A 20,880-nucleotide genomic window follows, 5' to 3' on the forward strand; every position below is an offset into this window, starting at 1 on the left:
ATTGGGCCGGATTCAGCCCCTGGGCCTTAGTTTGCCGACCCATGGGTTAAGGCTAGGCAAATAATCAAACTAGTTAATTATGTTTTATGGATTGTGAAATGCTGGCCACCTAAAGGCCATCTAATCCAACCACCTTCATAGAAAAGGGGCCAATAACGCTGGCAGAACAAACAGTACAGAAAAATAAGGCACTGGTTTTGAATGAACTTGCTCAAAAATAGCTCCACTGACTACTCGAGTCGTCTACTTTGAAGAGAAGCGACTTTGAAGCCAGCAACTCAATGGCTGAGTCCCAAGTGCTCCTAAACAGCACACGACTGGTTCAAAACACTGCAATTGTTCACTTAAATTATAAAGGCCTTACAATGTTTTTGAAAGATGCTTGGGCTGGAACTATAGTGTGCCTGGAGGAGATGAGGTGGGGCACTAATTGAGGAGTGAGATGCGTTAGCTCTTTGCCTCCTGGTGCAATGAAAAATACACACTGAGAAGGGATAGGAAGGAATGTATGTCTCTCCCTGGCAACGTGTTATGTTTCCCTTAGGGGACCTCACAGTTTGAAAAGCACTGAAACAGCAAGGGGGAGTTGCTTGTGTTCAGTTAAGAGAGAGAGAAATGGAGAGTTCTCTGCAATTTTGCACTCCACTGCCATAGTCAACTGAACAGAGTATTAACTGATTGTCCTCCCAACACCTAATGCTTCGGAAGTATTATTCACATCTCAAACAAAAGCAAATTGAGACACAGAGATTAAATCATTTGGCGGGCAGCCCGTGGTAGGTGCGCACAGCGCATGCGCTTGGGCCGCCGCCGCTGCTACCGTCGCTTTTCCTCAAGCTGCAAAAGCGAGCGCGGCTGCCGTGAGTGGTGCGTCGCGTTTGTTCAGTGCGCCTGCGCGAGGCCCTGGATATCCCCTCCTCCTTAAGCGAGAGCTGCAGCCGCTGCTTCTCCCGCCGAGCGCTGAGGTGGAGGCAACGGCGGCGGCGGAGAAACCGAAGCCTCTGGCCGCGCCTTAAGGGAGCTCAAAGTGGAGTACAGTACGTGGTTCTTTCCGCCCACCTCCCTATTCTGCCTGCAGTAAGTGGTCCCCAAGGTCGCAGCTGAGTGGAGAATTTGAAGCTCCGAAGTTGCCCAGCCCTCTTGTAGGAGACACCCACCTTTGAATTGGCTTGCACTTCCATCCCGTGAAGTGCCCAGATCCTGGCGTGCTAGTTTCCACAGCCATGGCAACGGAAGAGAAGAAGCCAGATTCAGAATCAACCAAAACACAATCAACACCCTCCTCTTCAACCAATCAGAGCAAGCCTGCCCCTGTAAAACCAAACTATGCCCTGAAGTTCACGCTGGCAGGACACACCAAAGCTGTCTCATCAGTGAAGTTCAGTCCCCATGGGGAGTGGCTGGCCAGTTCTTCGGCTGATAAGCTTATAAAAATCTGGGGCGCCTATGACGGCAAATTTGAGAGAACCATATCTGGCCACAAGCTGGGAATCTCTGATGTTGCTTGGTCATCTGATTCAAACCTCCTTGTATCTGCCTCAGATGACAAAACGCTCAAAATTTGGGATGTGAGCTCGGGGAAATGCTTGAAAACCCTGAAGGGGCACAGCAACTACGTCTTCTGCTGCAATTTCAACCCACAGTCAAACCTCGTCGTCTCAGGATCGTTTGATGAGAGTGTGAGGATATGGGACGTCAAAAGTGGGAAGTGCCTAAAAACCCTGCCAGCCCATTCTGACCCGGTTTCAGCGGTGCATTTTAACCGTGATGGCTCCTTGATAGTGTCCAGCAGCTATGATGGCCTCTGCCGAATCTGGGATACAGCATCAGGACAGTGTTTGAAAACACTGATTGATGATGACAACCCCCCTGTGTCTTTTGTGAAGTTCTCTCCCAATGGCAAATATATTCTAGCGGCAACGTTGGACAACACTCTTAAGCTTTGGGACTACAGCAAAGGAAAGTGCCTAAAGACCTACACAGGCCACAAGAACGAGAAGTACTGCATCTTTGCCAACTTCTCGGTTACTGGTGGGAAGTGGATCGTGTCTGGTTCAGAGGACAACCTGGTTTACATTTGGAACCTCCAAACGAAAGAGACTGTACAGAAGCTGCAAGGGCATACAGATGTTGTGATCTCTACAGCCTGCCATCCGACTGAGAACATCATTGCCTCAGCAGCTCTAGAAAACGACAAAACAATTAAACTTTGGAAGAGTGACTGTTAAAATGTTTTCAGCATCACTTCAGAGACTGCTGGGGAGGGGCATGTCTGGAAAACATAGGGGTATTTTGTGTTTGTTGAAGACCCATTTGCCAGGAAACAAAGCAACCTTTGAGAAGATGATGTCTCCTAGTCTTGGCCCAAAGAACTTCTCTCTTCGACTCGTCTCCAAATTGGGAAAATATAGTGTGTGTTTTTGGGGGGGGGTTAATAAAAAGGTTCTGTTTTCTTTGATGAATTGGCGGCTTTTCCTAATGGGAAGCCATTAACTATTCTCTCCTTGGAGAGTAAGATAGCAACTCTGTCTCCTAACAGCAACCACCGCCAAGTCATAAACTTAGAAAGAATCTGGATATGTTAACATTTTTGAAGAAACAGAAAAAAAGATCCAGGCAGGTAGGCCCTAGTACATAAAACTTTAAATAGAAGAGCCATGGTGGCACATTACTAAAGGCAATTTTTTAAACATGACCAAACAAGTGTTCTTTTGCCTTGCGCCTCTTCTCATTTCCCACCCATCCAAGTTTCCAGAACCTGTGATTAAATCACCCTTTCTTTGTCCTTCTGTGTAATGCACCCTGTTCATCATGCTCCTTGACAGTAAAAGTTACTCACGCTTTTCACCCCACCCCAAATTATCTGCTCAACCTCTGTCCTAAGTCCTTGCTTGTGGCTTTTTGTTTTTACTTTAAAAAAAATATTCTGGCAAATTTCACAAACTCTGTACAGTTATTTCAGTGTAAAAAACTAAAAAACCACACTTTTTTATCTTGGAAACCTCATGGTATGAGCTTGTATTTGCTAAAGGTATGGCTTTATTCTACCCCCCTCCCTTTCCACATTGGTATATTCCTTTTCTATCCTTTCTTACCTCTCCTCTGCACTTATCAATATTTTACAGATCAAACCTGGTTACCATATGCACAATAAAAAGGTGGGATTTGGGGTGGGAATCATTTGACCAAAAGTATGCTGAAACTTTTTGATGGATCCAAAGCAAGAACCCGGATTTCTGAGTCAGTGCCATAACCACAAGTTTTCATTTTCCTTTGAGTGCAACGTGAACATCAAAGAGGAAGGTTATGATTTGGGCATGTCGGACCTCAGTTAGAAATGTATAGTCAGGGGTAATTGGATTGTGGTGGAGAAAACTTCCTGTTTGCTGTTGAATGGCAAGAAGACAAATGATGTAATTACATGAAAGAGTTGCAAAAGTTATAATCATAAAGGGAAATGCTCCCTGTCTGGCCATGTGCACTTTCCTCATAGGTTTATTTCTGGAATGGTTTTGATTTCAGTTAATTGAATAAATGGCTAGGAAAAGTAGGAATGAATTAAACATTAGCAGAATGAGAGATTTAAAATATAATATGCCTACCTAAAAGGATATATATCGAAGCTATTCTGCTATTCTAGCAAGTGCTCTTTTTTTCTTTCTTTCAAAAAAAGAAGAATATGCCAGTTGCTTGCTTTGGCAAATTCTTGTCTTTTCATTCTATCTCCACCCGATTTCTAGGAATGGTGTCTCTTGTATCCCAAGCTGCATGATGTTTTTGGAAAGGTAAAATACATTTTTCATACAAATTCCATTACATACTTTGGTCAAGGGCTAACTTTTTCTACAAACAGCCAAATTGTGCGCCACACAAAATAGACTTCTTTACATCCAATTCTGGCTGTGTGCTGTATGATTCACATTGTACCATGATTCTTAAGGACGTGCCATCATTCCTTTCAGCTAAAATTTAGCAGACAGTACTGCTATTCATATATTTATTTCTCAAAATTGTCTGTTACGCTTATTATTTATCATAGATAGAAAGCAACAACTGTGCAAAACCTCAGTTATTACCATGCCATGGTTTTAGACCAGACAGTGACTAGTGTGTTCTGCAATAAAATGTTACAGCGTAGACTGACACCCAGTCAGCTTCCTTCAAGGTAGTCTCCTGTGATTTTCCATCTTTCCTCCCAGCATTCTGTGGTCATTGTAAATACTCAGTCGCTCTAGGCTATTTTTTTGGGAGGGGCTGTTTTTTTGGGAGGTGAGGAGGAATTTGTGCCCTCTTGTTTTTTTTCTTACTTGATACCTATTTTGAACTTTTTGTTACAAGAAACTATGATAACCATCATTAAAATAGAATTTTGCAGTTCACAGTGTTCCTTCAGCAGAGATCTATAAAGCTGCACCATAGATTTTTATAATGGCAAGAAGCCCTCTGAGCTACTTGCCACCACATCCCCATATAGGAGTTATCCTGCAACATACAAGAAATACATCTCACAAGCTATTCTCTGATTTTAATTACCTTTTCTACAGAAGAGCATCCTGGTATTAATACTATGGCACACCACCCAAATCTCTGAGCAGTGCAAGATTCCAGGCGCTTACCCAGAATTCAGCTTCCTTGGAATGAGGGACAGCAGAGACAGTGGTGTCTTTATGATATATGGTTTATTTATACAACATGAGCTTAGGATGAAGGGGCCCACAGCATTAACACCCCTAGAAGGTCTGGCTTCTCCCATAGCCACAAGCCTTGGACTGAAGCAGAAATCAAACTTGTCTCTCCCTCACATGCGCCTGCCTACCATCTACTTCTAGCTTCCAGCTCTCACACACTTCTATTCTGATTTTTGTCCTTCTAGCCACTAGTGAGTTGAGGGGGAGGGGGCATCCACTTGGCCTCTGGCACAGAGCCATTTCCTTTGTTACCCTAATGACCCATACTTGGGGGGTCATTACCAATAGCCTTGCTATTCCAACAATTAAACCCTTGCTGGATCCAGAAATTAGAAGGGAGTCAGGCATACAGCCTACCCCACCTCCTAACTCATAACAATACAACAGAACTATATTGTATATGGTACTAAAAAGCTTTTTGAAATATGATATTTCTATACCAGCCAATATATCTATGTAAGTAGCATGTGAGATATGCACAGATCTCTGCTTTCTTTAGATAGTGCAGAAAGCGGTTGCTAACAGAATTGGTACTAATTTTATGATAATGATCTAGTACTAATTGTCTGGACAAACATTTCATCCTATTAATTTTCATGTCCCTCCTTCTTATAGTTTTTTTTTAAAAAAATGTGTCTCTTGTATGAAATCTAATTATGTGCACATCCACCAATTTATCCCTCTTCACAAAAAGAGACCCATTTCACCATTAGCCGACTTGCTCACACTCCTACCTGTTTTGCAATTCTGCGCAGCTGTATTGTTTCCCAAGCTTTCCCAATTAATCTTGTTTAAAGGTGTTACAAACCCAGCAAACATAACACTGTCTAAGACACAGCTGTGCAAAAATAAAATTAAAAAAATTGCCATGATTTAGAAAAATCCTAAGCCTACTCCAAAGTGCAACAAACAGTCCAATAATCAAGAGACGGGAGCATGAATGTACTGTGTGAGCAGCATGCGGGGCAAAGCACACTGTACAGAGACTGCTAGGAACAATGCGGTAGGAAACAAAACATTAAAAACTCAAATGGAAGCCCAACGACAGGCATACAGTCTTAGGAGGAGGTTTATTGCATAGATGACCAGAGGAGTTCAGATATCCCGTGGCTTCTCTTTAAAAGAGGCAAGCAAACATTGCAAAACTACCAGCCTGAATTTAGCTACATTTCCTATAAGCTACCATAGCCAAGATTTTAATTAAAAGCAGGAAAGCAAGAACAATCTCATGCCAGGTGGTCTGGCAGTAGCCCACTGGCTCTGTTTTAATGGAGAAAAATGTAAAACACAATTGTTAGATAAACTGTATATCATACTTTCATAATAACAGAAGGGAGAAATTCAGAGAGGAGGGAGAAATACCCAACATAGAATAATAGATTATAACATACGGAAAGGCAACATACCATAGAAATGTAATACACTTTTAAAAAACCAAATACAATAAACTAGTAGAATTTGCAGTATCCAATCACGTCTTGTACAGCTGCCGATGAAAAGATTTTTGCAAATAGCAATTACAGTGCCTGGCATGAGGTCTATCACTTATATGAATGTGCTATTGCTGTCTGCAATTTTTTTTATTATATCATATGTAGGTAGGAAGTCACAAACACAGCTGCACATGTTCAAAATTTGTAAATTTCCCTTTCCTCTGAAGGCATCATTTTTCTGTTTTTGCTTTTCTTGTGCTCCTGTGCCTTTTGGTACAATGACATACTGTCATGTTTCTTGTTATAATTGCAAGGATTAAGAATCCCTATTTAGAATCAAAGCACCAAAGTTGGTAGGGATCTAGTAGGTCACCTAGCAGCACAATCACATTTCCTAAATCAGGGAAACCAGTAGTTTAGGCCTCCTTTTAAATACATTTTAACAAAGGTGATGCTAGGTTTTTAAACCAAACTAAGGTGGAGCAGGTAAAAACTGAAGGTGATTCAATGGCCTTATCTAAAGCCCTGCAATCCTCTCCCAGGCAGGGCAGACATTAAACTGGAGAAACATTCTTCTGGGGCAAATGGGGTGGAAATGCCTGGATGAGATTAAAACCAGCTACAGAGCTGGTCTAAATCACTCATTGATTTGAGGGTGTATGTTCTTGGTCTTCCCTTGATACACCCTCTTTTGATCCTACTGAAGTCCCAAGCCCTGCAAAAGCAGGGACCCAGCAATTGTTGGCTTGGGCACTGGAGGTTTCCAAAGCAGTGAGGAGGGGGTATCTGACACCGAATTTCCCTTTCCAGTTTTGCAGCTCTTCAGTGTCATAGGTAAAGGTAAAGGGACCCCTGACCATTAGGTCCAGTTGTGACCAACTCTGGGGTTGCAGCGCTCATCTCGCTTTATTGACCAAGGGAACCGGCGTACAGTCATGTGGCCAGCATGACTAAGCCGCTTCTGGCAAACCAGAGCAGCGCATGGAAACGCCGTTTACCTTCAAGCCGGAGCGGTACCTATTTATCTACTTGCACTTTGATGTGCTTTCAAACTGCTAGGTTGGCAGGAGCAGGGACTGAGCAACGGGAGCTCACCCCGTCACGGGGATTCAAACCGCTGACCTTCTAACCGGCAAGTCCTAGGCTCTGTGGTTTAACCCACAGCGCCACCCGTGTCCCCTTCAGTGTCATAGATTTGATCTATTCTGTGTCCCCTGGAATGCCCTCCCAGGGGCCATAAGAGTGCACACTAAAAGACTCAAATTCTCATAAGCTTTGCATATGCTAATTTATATGTGTAGGTATCAGTGCTTTTTTTCTAGAAAAATAGATGCCGGTACTCATCATGAAGTTCTTACAGTAAGTGTCACACTTTTTAACAACAACAAAAGAAGAGATGCCGGTACTGCGTACCCTTGACCCTCTGGGGGAGCACCGGTAGGTATGAATTTAGTGATTTGAGCAAATTAAGCCAGTGGGTAGCTGCAGCATGCCCAGCCACTCTGTAAACTAGGGATGGGGAACCTCCACTCTATGGGCCAAATGTGGCCTGACAGATTTCCCCATTTGGCCCATCTCGCCCAAAACACATCCACGTGCCCCATATCTAATGTCATACATGTTGCCAAGTTTCAGGAAGACAGATGCATACCTGGCTTGGCTGTGTGAATTCCCCCTGGGGAACTCAAGCATGAAGTCAAACCCTGCAAAAAGGTAATGATTGACAGGTAGGTGGTCTCACCCACCTGTCAAAATTGACCTGCTTTTTTTAAAAAAAAAGGGGGGGTAAGGAAATCTGAGGTCCAGCACAAAAGACCCACCCTCTAACAATACCCTTAGTTTTTAGGAAGGAATTTTCAAAGCCTTAGACCAGTCACTCCACGGCTAAATGCCTATTGTGGTAGGAAAGTGTTGCCAGCTGGGTGGCCACTCGCAGTGCCTGGCCCTTTAACAGCAATCTGAAGCTTTTCCTGGAATGGAAATGGGTGCTTTTGCTCTTCACAGAGGTATATGGTTAGCTACTGTTGTGAACAAGCTACATGGGCACCAAGGGCCTGATCCAGAAGGGTCCCTGTTTTTTATGTTCAGAAAAGCTTCATATGTTGAACTTCTTATCTAGCAGGCTGCTGTTAAAGACACAGGAGAAGAGCCAGTCTTAAAAACATCAGTCTTCTGGGCAATTCTAGGCATAGGGGGCAACAGAGGGCAGGGAGAAGAGACTCAACTCTTGCCTGACAAATAACAGGACTGTATCTTCTTTTCCACCCAGAAATCTTAACACGTGGGATAAATCTCACCCTTTCAGAAATGCACAATAGTCTTTTCCTGCACCGTCCCTGATATTTTTTGTACCACTGCTACTCTTAGGGTTTGGGTCCCCCCCCCCTGGCTTGAGGTAACTGAAGCACAATAACAATCCTCTTATGTTCCTGATGCAGATTTGTCATCAGGCACCTGCCCTGACTGCTGCTCTCAAATTACACTCTATGTTTTTTCCAGGGCGTGCTGCATCTTCTACAGACTATAATCATATTTGCATTAACTTGAGGTGAAACTACACGGTACATTAAGCATACTTTTGGTTTTTTTTAAGTCCTCTAGAATGCACGCCCCTCTGAAGTCTGGGCAGTGTGAGGAGGAATATGAGCAAGGGTACTTCTGGATAGACCTTTATCCTGGGGTGAGTGCTCCTCATGTGTGCAGGTGTTTTGTTTGTTTGTTTTGCAGCAGCCATAGAACATTTTTGGCATCAAGATGCCAGCTTGGATCCCTCCCGGTCATTTAATCTGGCTTTACCCTTTTCAGGAAAAAAATCTGCTGAATTGAAAACAAAAACTCTGTAGCCAATTACCCCTTGTGACGTCTGAATAACCTGTTTACAGTATTAAGCCGCTCTCCAGAAGCACCTCAAAAGAAGGTAGTGGCTGTTCCTACCTGCTCTCTCACTTCTCTCTGATTGCTTGTCCTTCCTCTCCCTGGGAAATGCAAAATAAAAAAATTCCTTCCAGTAGCACCTTAAAGACCAACTAAGTTAGTTCTTGGTATGAGCTTTCGTGTGCATGCACAAGAAGTGTGCATGCACACGAAAGCTCATACCAAGAACTAACTTAGTTGGTCTTTAAGGTGCTACTGGAAGGGATTTTTTTATTTTGACTATGGCAGACCAACACGGCTACCTATCTGTAACTGGGAAATGCAAGAAAGGGATGGTCATAGAATATGCAGCACCTCAGTCTCTCACTCTTCTGTCACTTAAACCTACTATGATTGCTGCTTCCTTTGTTCTTCTGATGTTGTGATTTTGTATTTTTAAAAAATATTTTGTACTTTAATGGTTGCTTGCTCATAATAAATAGTTGGTTGACTGACCATACTACCCAAAGAGATGGCGATGAGCCTGCAGCTTTGCCAGCACCATACTACCCAAAGAGATGGCAATGAGCCTGCAGAGATGGTGCCCCTATTTTTCCTCCCTCCCTCTGGATGGCTCTTTTACTGGGCTTAGCTTTTCCTGCCCTACTGCCTAAAGAGCACCTGACCAGGGGAAGTTAGCACAGGGAAGTTAGCACTTTTGTTCTGACAGGCTTTCCCAGCTGGATAAATGGGTCTTTCACCACAAGTTTTAGTCTTTAAAATGTATTTGTTTTTGTTTTCTTAATAATCTTTATGTGTACATCACCTTGAGATGGTGGTTTAGAAGGTTACCAACAACAATAATAGCAGCAGCAGCAGCAAATGTCTTGCTTAGTCCTTGCTGCCACTTCTCCCTCATCTCTTTCTGAGTGGCGTGGCAGGATTTGGTTTGCTGGGCTGAATGCCCACTGTTGTGCTGCCCAGACAGGGCTTAGATAAGCAACTCTGATTGAATGAGGTGTTTGCTCCCTCGGTCCACAATCCTCTGTCCACAGAAAGAGGGTGGAGGCGGCTGCCAGCATTCTCTGCTAAGTCAGCATGATGGGCCCAAACCTTCCTTCTTGCAGTGACTAGAGAGGGCAAGCAAGAGAGAGGCCAGCAACACTGCTCCCTTCTCTGGCTTGTATATTCTCCCCCTCCCCTACAAGGCACCACAAGGTGTGCTTCAGCAAGTTTCTTCTTCATCTGATATTAAATGTTCTCAGCTCCTGCTTTCAAACGTCCTATATTATTTTTAAACTAATTGGGTCATGAAGAGTCAGACATGACTAAACAACTAAACAACAATTTTATATACCGCATTTCTCCCAGTGCAGGACTCGAGGCAGCTCACAACATAAATTGAAACAGATGCAGCTAAAAACATACAATCAATATAATCAAAACAACAAGAAGTAACCCAATTTAAAAACACAGCACCAAAACATTGAAAGTAACACACATGCACGTACAACACTTGCCCTCATAAGACCCTGCCATAACCACCAGTTAGTGGCCAAAGGCTTGCTGGAACAAAAAAGTCCTTGCCTGCTGGGCAAAGAAAAGCAAAGAAGAGGCCAGCCTAAGTCTCCCTGGTAGGGATTTCCGCTATCTTGGAACAGCCATCAAGAAGGTCCTCTCTCCTGCCCTCACCTGGGAAGGTGGCAGGATATGGAGAAAAGACATCCCTAGAAGGACTTAAAATTCTACCAGGCTAAAATTCATACAGGTGCATTCCAGAGAGGCACCTAGTTGGCCCCTGTGAGAACAGGATGGTGGACCTAGTAGGGTAGCATCTACTACAGGGCATAGGAGTGATGATGCGGATGCTCCCCGGGTTGTGAATCCTAGACCTGCTCCTACCAGTGTGGAGCCCTGACTAACTCCAGCTACAAAAGCTGAAGCTGCTGAACAGCTGTTGTTTTTCCTGCGATATACGGTATATAAATTTTTCTGTATCCTTATTTTTTTTATCTTATCACAATTTACGTGGGGGATTGTTAAATTTGCAGGAGTACTTTTTGATTTGTTTATTGTTCATGACTTGAAACAATGCAAACCTTTCCTCGTTGCAAGCTGCCTTGGGGAGGCATGGCTTTAACTAAGGCAGGCATGGCCAAACTTGGCCCTCCAGATGTTTTTTTGGACTACAAGTCCCATCATCCCTAGCTAACAGGACCAGTGGTCGGGGATGATGGGAATTGTAGTCCCAAAAAACATCTGGAGGGCCAAGTTTAGCCATGCCTGAACTAAGGAAAGGCGGCAGGGCAAATAAAACGGCGGTGATTTACTGTCCGATCCACACCAGCTGATCAGAGACACTTAAAAAACATATATTTTGTCCCTCAAAGCACGCGTCTAGCCGTCGCTTCCGAGTCAAGGCGCGTTTCAGACGGCGCTGAGGCAGCCGCCCCTCCCTTTCCGGCGTTTCCAGTTATTCCAGCCAACTGAGGGAGACGGGGAGGGGGCGCTATGCGGCAAGTCCCGCGTGACGCTCATGGGCGCATGCTCGTTCGCGACGCGGAAGCGCTCCGGGGGCGCCGCGGAGGCGGCGGGGCAAAGTGATGAATCATCACAGTGCTACCTCTGCTTTGCCTGGGCTCTGATTGGGCCTCGGGCGAGTCACGTGGCGCGGCGGCGCGGCTGCTCTTTCCCGCCTGCAGCCGCGCGCTCGCTCGCAGAACGTAAGTTTTTTTTTGGGAGGAGGGGGAGCGCCTATTTGTTGCGACGGTCCCGCTCAGGCGCCTAACCTGAGCGTGTGAGGCGGTGGGGAGCCGCTTCCCTCCCTGTCCCTCCCTCTCCTGAAGGGAAAGTGGAGCCGTCGGACTGAGGAGTCGGGAGACGCCCTCCCCCTCAGCCTTGTCCGTAATTTGGAGCTGGGGGGGGCACGTCAGTCCTGCCCCGCTGTCCTCTAACGTGTCTTAGCTGTGAGGCCGAGAGATGGTGGCGTCGGAGGAATGGCGCTTCCGTTCTTTTCTGTACACTTGGGTCCACCTGCCTTGCTTACCTCGCCCTGCTCCTTTCTCTGCCTTAAGGCAGGCAAGGCCAAACTTGGCCCTCCAGCTGTTTTGGGACTACAATTCCCACCATCCCTAGCTAACAGGACCAGTGGTCGGGGATGATGGGAATTGTAGTCCGAAAACAGCTGGAGGGCCAAGTTTGGCCATGCCTGGAAGGCGTCTGAAACCGAAAACACCTCACCCACCCCTCTCCTCAAACGCCTTTCTTCCACAAGTTTGCCCAAATAGAAAGGTCCAGTGGCCCTTCTGAAACAGGCTCAAGGTTATTTGTGAGCAATAGTAGCCCAGCTTTGTTGGCTATATTTATTTGCTGCTTTGGGTGCCAAATGTCTCAAAGCAACTTAAAAAAGAAGAAGAGTGAAGGCACCCCCCCCCCATGAAGACCAGAGGTAAAAACAGCAACAGCCAAAAATTCTTATCCATATATCTGAAAATGATAAATCCTGCCTACCCCACTAAAGGGTGAGCACAAACAAGACTACCAGCATAACCAGTTAGTTTCCAAATTAAGAATCAAAGGCCTGGGTAAATAAAAATGATTTTTGCCTCCAATGTAAGGGCAGAGAATTATAGTGCCAGGCTACTCTCCCAGTGGATAACACTTCTCAAGTAATAAATTATAATAAATAAAGGTATGTGGTGGGGGCTAAGCAAACAATACCTAAGATTTAAAACAACCTGCCAGAAACATTGTTGTGCTATAAAAACCTGACAGCTTTCAACAAAGAGGGCCTAATATTCGGCATTAGTTTCTTACAACGGGATGTTAAATTAGTAGCACAAACTTCCTTCCTGGCCCTTCACTCTTCCTCTACTTGCCACTACAGTACTTAAATTTGATTCCCAGTACTATTGTAGCACAAGTGCCTGGATTTGCTCTGTGTTGATGCTGTTTTGGTTATCATTGTCGCACTCAATAGCATACCGCTCTTATTGCATGGGCATTTGTACATTTACCACGTTGGGTGGTGCTTCACATTGAGAAAATTGGGGGGGGGGGGGATGAGTTAGCCAGTCTTCCAGTATCATAGCCTATCATAGGGCTTATCCACACACAGCGTTCCAGACATAGGCCTGCACTTTAAAGCTCTGTGTCCTGCGCTTTAAAGCTCTGTGTCCAACCACTCTTCCCCCCCCCCGAGCTTTCACTATGAAAACCCACTCTATAGTTGAAGTGCAACAAACAGCAATTCAGGTTTTCCATGGATTGCCACTTGCTCTGATTCAGCGGTAAAGAATGGGTTTCATGAGGAAAGCGCTAGAGCAAACAGAAGGAGCACATGGAGCTTTAAAGCAGGGACCGTGCTTGGAAAGTGCAGAGGAAAGAAAAGTGGGTAAGCCCTAATTCACACTCCTCTCAGCCCACTGACAGACTCTTCATTGTAAAAGGTGGGGGATAAGGGGATTAATATTCACATATCTCTTGTGTCACGTCTACTTTGGTCCTTACACCTCTTCATTAGTGTTGTAAAGAGATCTGTCATTTATTTCCCTGCCTCCCTCCAAAAAGATGAGAAGTCATTAATAACCCCAAGTGCAACATATGTAATCAAGTTTATGCTAACTTTTGTAGCCAAGATAATGGTGGAGGGCTAGGTATTAATATTCTCGGTATTAATGTTCCTGATCTCTCCCATTCATTCTTTCCTCCATTCTAGGTACATGGAATTTGCTGCTTCTGTCAGGTTGAGATTGCCATTATTTCTTGGTCAAACTAATGTCAAAGGTATGCGTTTCAATTGCTTATTGCTCTACTGCAATCCTATAGCAGGTGAAATTTGCAAAGTGCCTTTCTGTTGCCAGTGAAGAACCTTACTCTGTTTTCAGTGTGATAACCTGTATCCTGTTTATATTCTTCAAATCTGCCAGGCATTTTCAAAATATGCCAGATTTGTACCATATTAACTTGCCTGTTTTAAGTTAGAAAAACACAAGAACCCTTTTGGATAACTTTTCAGTTACATACTACCCACAGCTATTGTTGCAGTAGTATTTTCTGAAGTGATGTTGCAGTTGTGCTAAGTTATTAAGTTCAGGTACAGTAATTAGTTACTAGCATATATGCTGTAAATGTGATGTAATTTGTTACAAATAAGACCTTTGACTACCTTTTACACATCATGTGTAATGCCAGTCATAAGTTCTGCTTATGTGACTTACACCCTGGTACATTACAAGTAGTGGCTAGATAAAATTATGACAGGAGTTTACCAAAACTGATATCACCAGTTGTATATGGTCCAATAGAAATTTGATCTTAATGGACCTAGGCACAAAGATGATTAAAGCGAGTCTCTTAATGACTGCATCCTGGTACAAGCAGATCTGTCATTTAAAAGTGAGCCCTCAAGTGCCGAGAAAATTGCAAGAACTTGCTTAAGAAAATGACCCTTGTTTTATATTTAATATTCAGTATTCGGCTGAAATGAATTTCACCCTGCGTGATTCAGCTCCTGGAAGCAAAAATATGCTTACAAATTATTTACATAATTTACCTTGGAAGATTTCTTTTGAACTACCTCATTGCTTTTCCATTGCAAGTTATGACATGCATGGTTCTGAAAAGCAAGTGAGTCTTAACAAGCTATCAAACAGCATTATTCATGAAAAGTCTAAGATAAAAGGAAATGGAGTTGGAAAAAATGTCAAGCTACTGCACAGATCCTAAGTGCCTGCATAATACTCATCATTCCATAGCTCTGTGTGTTTAGGATCAGATGTTGTAGCTCTTCCAAACTACTAGTGTGGAGAGGCACTTTTTAAAAAGTTTCTGGAATTTGACCCAACATGACATTATCCAGTTATATTGCAATTACAAGCTTGGTGAATCAAAAATGCTGTGGACATAGTACGTCTTGATTTCAGTAAGGCTTTTGACAAAGTCCCCCATGATATACTTGCGAGCAACTGACTGTGGAAGAGACTCCCACCAAGAGGTGGTGAACTCTCCTTCCTCGGATGTTTGGAAGCAAATGTTGGATGGCCTTCTGTCGTGGGTACTTTAGTTGAGATTCCTGCATTGCAGGGTGTTGGACTAGTTGACCCTTAGGTTCCCCCCCAACTTCGATGCTATGCAATCTTATACCCACTAACCTGAAGATATACCTAGTTGAACTCAATGAGACTTACTTATAAGTAAGGTAAAGGTAAAGGGACCCCTGTCCATTAGGTCCAGTTGTGACCGAATCTGGGGTTGCAGCACTCATCTCACTTTATTGGCCAAGGGAGCTGGCGTACAGCTTCCGGGTCATGTGGCCAGCATGACTAAGCAGCTTCTGGCGAACCAGAACAGCGCACAGAAACGCCGTTTACTTTCCTGCTGGAGTGGTACCTATTTATCTACTTGCACTTTGTGGTTTCGAACTGCTAGGCTGGCAGGAGCAGGGACCGAGCAACGGGAGCTCACCCCATTGCGGGGATTCAAACCGCCAACCTTCTGATCGGCAAGTCCTAGGCTCTGTGGTTTAACCCACAGCGCCACCCGCGTCCCTTTACTTATAAGTAGATATGTATATAATTGCACTGTTACAATCATAGAATTGTAGAGTTGGAAGGAACCCCAAGGATCATCCAGTCCAACCCTTTGCAGTGCAAGAATCCTTCTCACAGCTGTCCCTGGGTAGACTCAAACCACAACCTTTTTGTTAACTGTCAGGTGCACTGACCCATTGCACCACATGAGGGCTGAATATTAATGTATTGCCTTAAAAGCAACAGCTGTGTTTGGTCGTCACAGTGAGTTTTTGTTTAACCACAATTAAAGGTTGCATCTAACACTAAACTATAGTTAGTTTTAGCTATGGTTTGTTTGAAACTGCAAGGAAGCTTCAAACTATGATTTATGAAGGTGTTTTCTTTCAACAACACATACTTCAGATTAATCACAGTTTGAATGTAATGCTAAACTGTGGTTAATTCAAACCAGGAACGAAAGCTTCTGAACTCCTTGCAGCCAAACCAGAGGGGAAATGGTTGAGCCTGAGGCTCAGTGCGGCAGTACATCTGAACACACCCAATGAATAGATTACAAATGTAATCCCATTCTTTTCTGCTGTGGATTGTATAAGCCATGAAGCACTCTTAAATTGTTAGTATAGCTTTGATTAGTGTTGTGCTCCTGAAAACCAGTCCTAAATTCATTTAGTTCCATGTAAGTGTGTTTAGGATTGTGATTTAAGGCCTTGGTCTAGTGCAGATTTAGGGTTGAATGTAGTGGAACTTGCAGGTAAACATGCAGACGATGGAGATGGAGTCGCACATGTAATCTGGTTTCATTTTTATGTTGTGCAGATTAGTTGTTTTTCTACACTTGATTTGCTTTCTTTTATTATTGTTATATATTATTTATTATTAAAAGGCTAAAAGCAACTTACGTTTAAAAAACAAAAAAACACAAGCATGCCCAACCAAAGGAAAAAACAATGTGGGAAATGTAATCAACTGCATATAATTTATGGCCTGAAAGCAACAACAGTGAATACCAATTGCAACCACTGGACTCCTTTCCATTCCAGACATGGAATGCATAAGCAAGCATCAGCAATTTCTGCTCCAGTTTCTGTTTTTGCCAGAATTCTCCAGCATCCCTCCATGGAGCACCTCTTTGTTAATTATTTAGTTTACATTTTTTTAAATTAATTCTTATTCCTGTTTACTGCATTTATATCCCACCTTTTTCTTCTAGGAGCTCAAGATGGTGCACCATGAAAATCTTGTTTTGCTTTCTTATATTACTTTGCTATTTTTCTTTGTGCGTGATTCTTCAGTGTCCTAACACACACACACACACAAAACATTTTAACCAAAGAAAATGGGAGTACTGTTGTTCAGTTTTAAACATGCATCTTTCATTAGCTTATGCAGAACAATAAAATTCCTAGAATATGTAGTTGCAGACATTTATCTTGTGTAGGTGACAAAAATGTAGGCACGTGGCAGTTTTAAGTTAAAGACAAACATCCACTTGAAGATTATTCTGTAAGTATGTACATTTTGAAAGCTTTGGCATGTTTTGGAAATCATTGTAGGAAACAGAATAAATCCTGCATTGTCTAAAACTTCATTAGCCTTTTAATAAGCAAAGCAGAGGTTGAAAGAAGAATGTTTTAAGTAGCTGGAAATGTCATGTTGACAATACATTGCATTCCAAAAACACCAGAGAGGTGTTCCAGAATAACTGTTTTGGTTTCTAGCTTCAATTCATTACAAGGACTAATGTGTAAATGTGTGAAACCGAGCCCTGATGTGGGACTGTGTATAGAAAAGCAGTTTTGGGAGGGGAAAATTTGGGGTAGACAAGTAGCCTGGGGTAAACTTTTTTCTGTTGCTTCTGCACTCCAAATAACCTTCTCAGCTGCACTTTTTCTCCCCCTCCCCCTCCTCACTACTTCTCAATCAGAATACTTACCTGTGTTTAGCCATATGGAAATGTAATAATTTCTTGACTGAAAGAACTTACAACTCTATAAAATTTATAAATATTGCAGACAATTAAGAGGAACTGTTCATTGCTTTACTGCATTGTTAGGGAACCTCAGACCTGAGGGCCAAATGTTGCCCTACAGGTGGCTCCATCTGGCTCTTGGGTCTCTCAGCAGACTGCACCCCCACCCCAGCCACATCCCCTCTTTCACAGCCCAATTTTGCACCCTCCTTAATATTTTTGCTTGCCTGCAATGTTTCATTGAATTCTGATAATGCTCCTTGCTTCCATGGATTGAGAATAGAGAGGGATGTGTGAACAAATGAACATTTATTGCTCTCCCACTTTTGCTTTTGGCATGTGGTCCTTGGGCTGGAAAGGTTTTCCCACCTCTATTTTACTGGGACAAAATACACTTTTCCTACAGAACTGCAGGTGCTCTTCTTGTGCTGCTTATTCCCCTGATTCTTCTTACTGTATATGGGCCATACTTAAGAAGCTGAACTTTTTTTTTTTTTAAGATAACATTAGCCACTACCAATTTCTTCCCCTGCCTCACAAACATTTAGTGGTTTTATAAAAACCTGTCTCCATTGCTGTGAGTTGTATACAAGAAAACCAGTATGAACTTACTGTTTAAAGTTTTGTTATTGATTATAATTATTGCAAACATATTACTATTCTTCCATTTCTATATTTGGATTTCAGCAGTATTCAAGTGGCAGTATCTTTGATTAAAAGAAGTGATTATGCACCGAAGACAGAAAGGTTCAAATATTGGACTATTTCTGCTACTTTCTCAGATTTTCCAAGTTGGAGTTTCTAACATTCCACCTGTGACACTTGCCGCTTTGGCAGCAAACGTTTTTCTCTTTTTACAACCCGTGAAACGACTGGACAAAACATGCATCAGTGTCACCGAGTGTCTTTACAGAAGAGATTGGCATCGTTTGTATCTTTCACCATTTCACCATGTGGATGATTGGCATCTATATTTTAATATGGTCTCCCTGCTTTGGAAAGGAATTAAGTTGGAGAGGAGGTTTGGAAGTTTTTGGTTTGGATATATCATTACAATATTTTCTCTGCTAATTGGAGTTGTGTACATGCTTCTGGAACTTGCTCTTGCAGAACTTCTGGATGTTCCTTCATACAAACAGAGTTGTGCTGTTGGCTTTTCAGGTAATATATCCACTGCTTTTTCACAAGATTAATATTTTTTACTGGAAATGCTAGCTTTTCTAAAGAAGGATCATACTTTGCATTTAGGAATTGGAGTTAAAATCATGTTCTTGAAGGGCATGATGAGCACAAGGTACTTATGAACATACTTATTTTCAGTTACATAACTAATTCTGTTAGCTTCATTCTGTTTTGTGAGCATGCTTATGATGCATTTCCCCCAGTCATCCCAACAGATGGAGTCTTAGGATTGCGCCCTAAATTTAAATAATCTTGAAGGACATAACCAGATTCTTGGGTTGATGTACTTCCCCGTACAGTGGTGCCCCGCAAGACGAATGCCTCGCAAGACGGAAAACTCGCTAGACGAAAGAGTTTTCCGTTTTGGAGGTGCTTCGCAAAACGAATCTCCTATGGGCTTGCTTCGCAAGACGAAAATGTCTTGCGAGTTCCTGCGGGGTTTTTCCCCTCCCCCCCTTTTCTAAGCCGCTAATCCGCTTATCAGCTGATCCGATAAGCTGATAAGCCGCTAATAGCGCTAATCCGCCAATGGGCTTGCTTTGCAAGACGAAAGAACCGCTAGACGAAGAGAATCACAGAACGGATTCTTTTCGTCTTGCGAGGCACCACTGTATGTCTTTTTTAAAATGACAACTCAAAATAAAATCATTAAAATGCACATGCAGCTAGATTTTCATATCTATATGCCGCTACAACCCATACCAAAATTAATTATTTTGCAGAAAATACTGACAGAAAATTGGGGAATCGTGTTTGTCTTTTTCATCTGTTTGAAGCGTGAACAAAGACATTTAATGGAGCACGGAAGCATTTTAATAACAGCAAAACTTCTGTGTTCTTTGTATTTCATATTACATGAGAATTTCTCTTAATATGTTTTTCTGCTTCATTTTGATTTAGGAGTATTATTTGCTTTGAAAGTTCTTAACAACTACTATCACCCAGGTGGGTCAAGCAACGTCATGGGATTTATTATATCCAATAAGTATGCTTGTTGGTTGGAACTTGCAGCAATTCACTTACTGAACCCAGGGTAAGTATCCTGTGACTTACTTATCTACAACTTGCATTAAATAATTATATATGTATATGTATATGGATGTCATTACGAATAGAGTAAAGCCTGCATCCCTTCTGGATTGTATGTTTTTATATGAAAACTGGGGAACATGTTCAAATGGCATATACAGAGAAGCTTTCTGGGGAGGAAAATGTATTTATTTCATTTCAAAGAAATAGGGCTGTTTACAATAAAGTCAAACAGCATATTTTTATGATAAAATATGCATAGGAATCAATTTTTATTGAGCTTTTAATGACATTTACAATTCTTAAGTGAGTTTTTGTGACATAGATTAGGCATAGATTAGCATAGGAACTGCATTTACCACATCACTGATAATCATGTCTCGTTTATGCCCATTGTAGTTCTGCCAGTTTGCAGTGCTTGCTTCCTGATTCAGAGCACCCTACCCTTAATATCAGTTTTGACAGTGTTTCACCCTCCTTCTTGCCACATATTCTATACTTTCTGGTTTATGTTACTTACCCCTTGCAAACATTGAAGTGTTGTTGTTGGTTTTTTTTTTAATCCAAGCACATTGTTTTGATTTAAGCAGGCTTTCTTTTTCATATTTCTTTTCTATCCTTTCTTACTGCTTAGAACATAGCAATTTTAAAATAATCACAAACCCAAACTGGGTTGTTGGGTCTTTTTTGGAAAAATAAGCAGCCAGGGTGCAGAAATCCATCTTAAACTTAAAAATTGAGCTGAAAATATATGGGTTGCTGAAGAGAGTAGGAAAGGTTTCTATCCCTCTTCAAGGGGTGTGTTTGTTTCCTTTCCCCACACAGGTTCTTTTTTGTCAACTCTCCTGCCCCCAACTCATTTTTGGCCTCGTTGATTCAACCTTCTCAAATCACACCTGCTCTTCACACAGTTTCTTTCCCAACTCCCTCTACCCTCCCACTCATTCTTCTGTCTTGCCAGTATGTGTGAACTGATGCATCATACCCATCATATACAGTTGATTTTCTGTATAGTTACAAGTTCCCTTTTTTCGTCTCACAAATTCACTTAAGTAAGAATTCATTTTCCTCTCCACTTTAGAAGATGGCTACCATTATTAATGTGTTGAATTGCAAGTGCACATAAACTTTTATTATCCCCTTGAGGCTTGCTGTATCAACAAGTGCTCAGAATGGAATGTGCCAACCATCAT

At 42.6% G+C, this 20,880-nt stretch overlaps 2 protein-coding genes across 9 annotated transcripts in view; both read left to right on the forward strand.

The window, feature by feature from the left end:
* The first annotated feature begins 823 nt into the window (after positions 1–823).
* Positions 824–2,676, forward strand: LOC310708320 (WD repeat-containing protein 5-like). The gene has a single exon (XM_083506579.1). It carries the CDS (start codon positions 1,224–1,226, stop codon positions 2,226–2,228), a length of 1,005 nt encoding a protein of 334 aa, XP_083362705.1. The 5' UTR covers positions 824–1,223; the 3' UTR covers positions 2,229–2,676.
* Positions 2,677–8,748: 6,072 nt separating this feature from the next.
* Positions 8,749–20,880, forward strand: part of RHBDD1 (rhomboid domain containing 1) — a 31,749-nt gene continuing 19,617 nt past the window's right edge. For 2 of the 8 annotated variants that reach the window (XR_014526951.1, XM_083506604.1), the window contains exons 1-3: positions 8,749–8,801; positions 18,164–18,637; positions 19,559–19,691. Coding sequence is in view for 6 of the 8 variants with exons in the window: in XM_083506604.1 (XP_083362730.1) it covers positions 18,205–18,637; positions 19,559–19,691 (566 nt within the window). In the remaining 2 variants the exon portion in view is untranslated. Of the gene's footprint in view, positions 8,802–11,520; positions 11,698–13,691; positions 13,760–18,163; positions 18,638–19,558; positions 19,692–20,880 lie in introns of those variants that run through there. The other 6 variants (XM_083506603.1, XM_083506599.1, XM_083506600.1 and 3 more) reach the window with 6 other exon arrangements.

This window comes from Podarcis liolepis (assembly GCF_965112155.1).
Source record: "Podarcis liolepis genome assembly, chromosome: 5".
In the NCBI taxonomy this organism is placed as follows: Eukaryota; Metazoa; Chordata; class Lepidosauria; order Squamata; family Lacertidae; genus Podarcis; species Podarcis liolepis.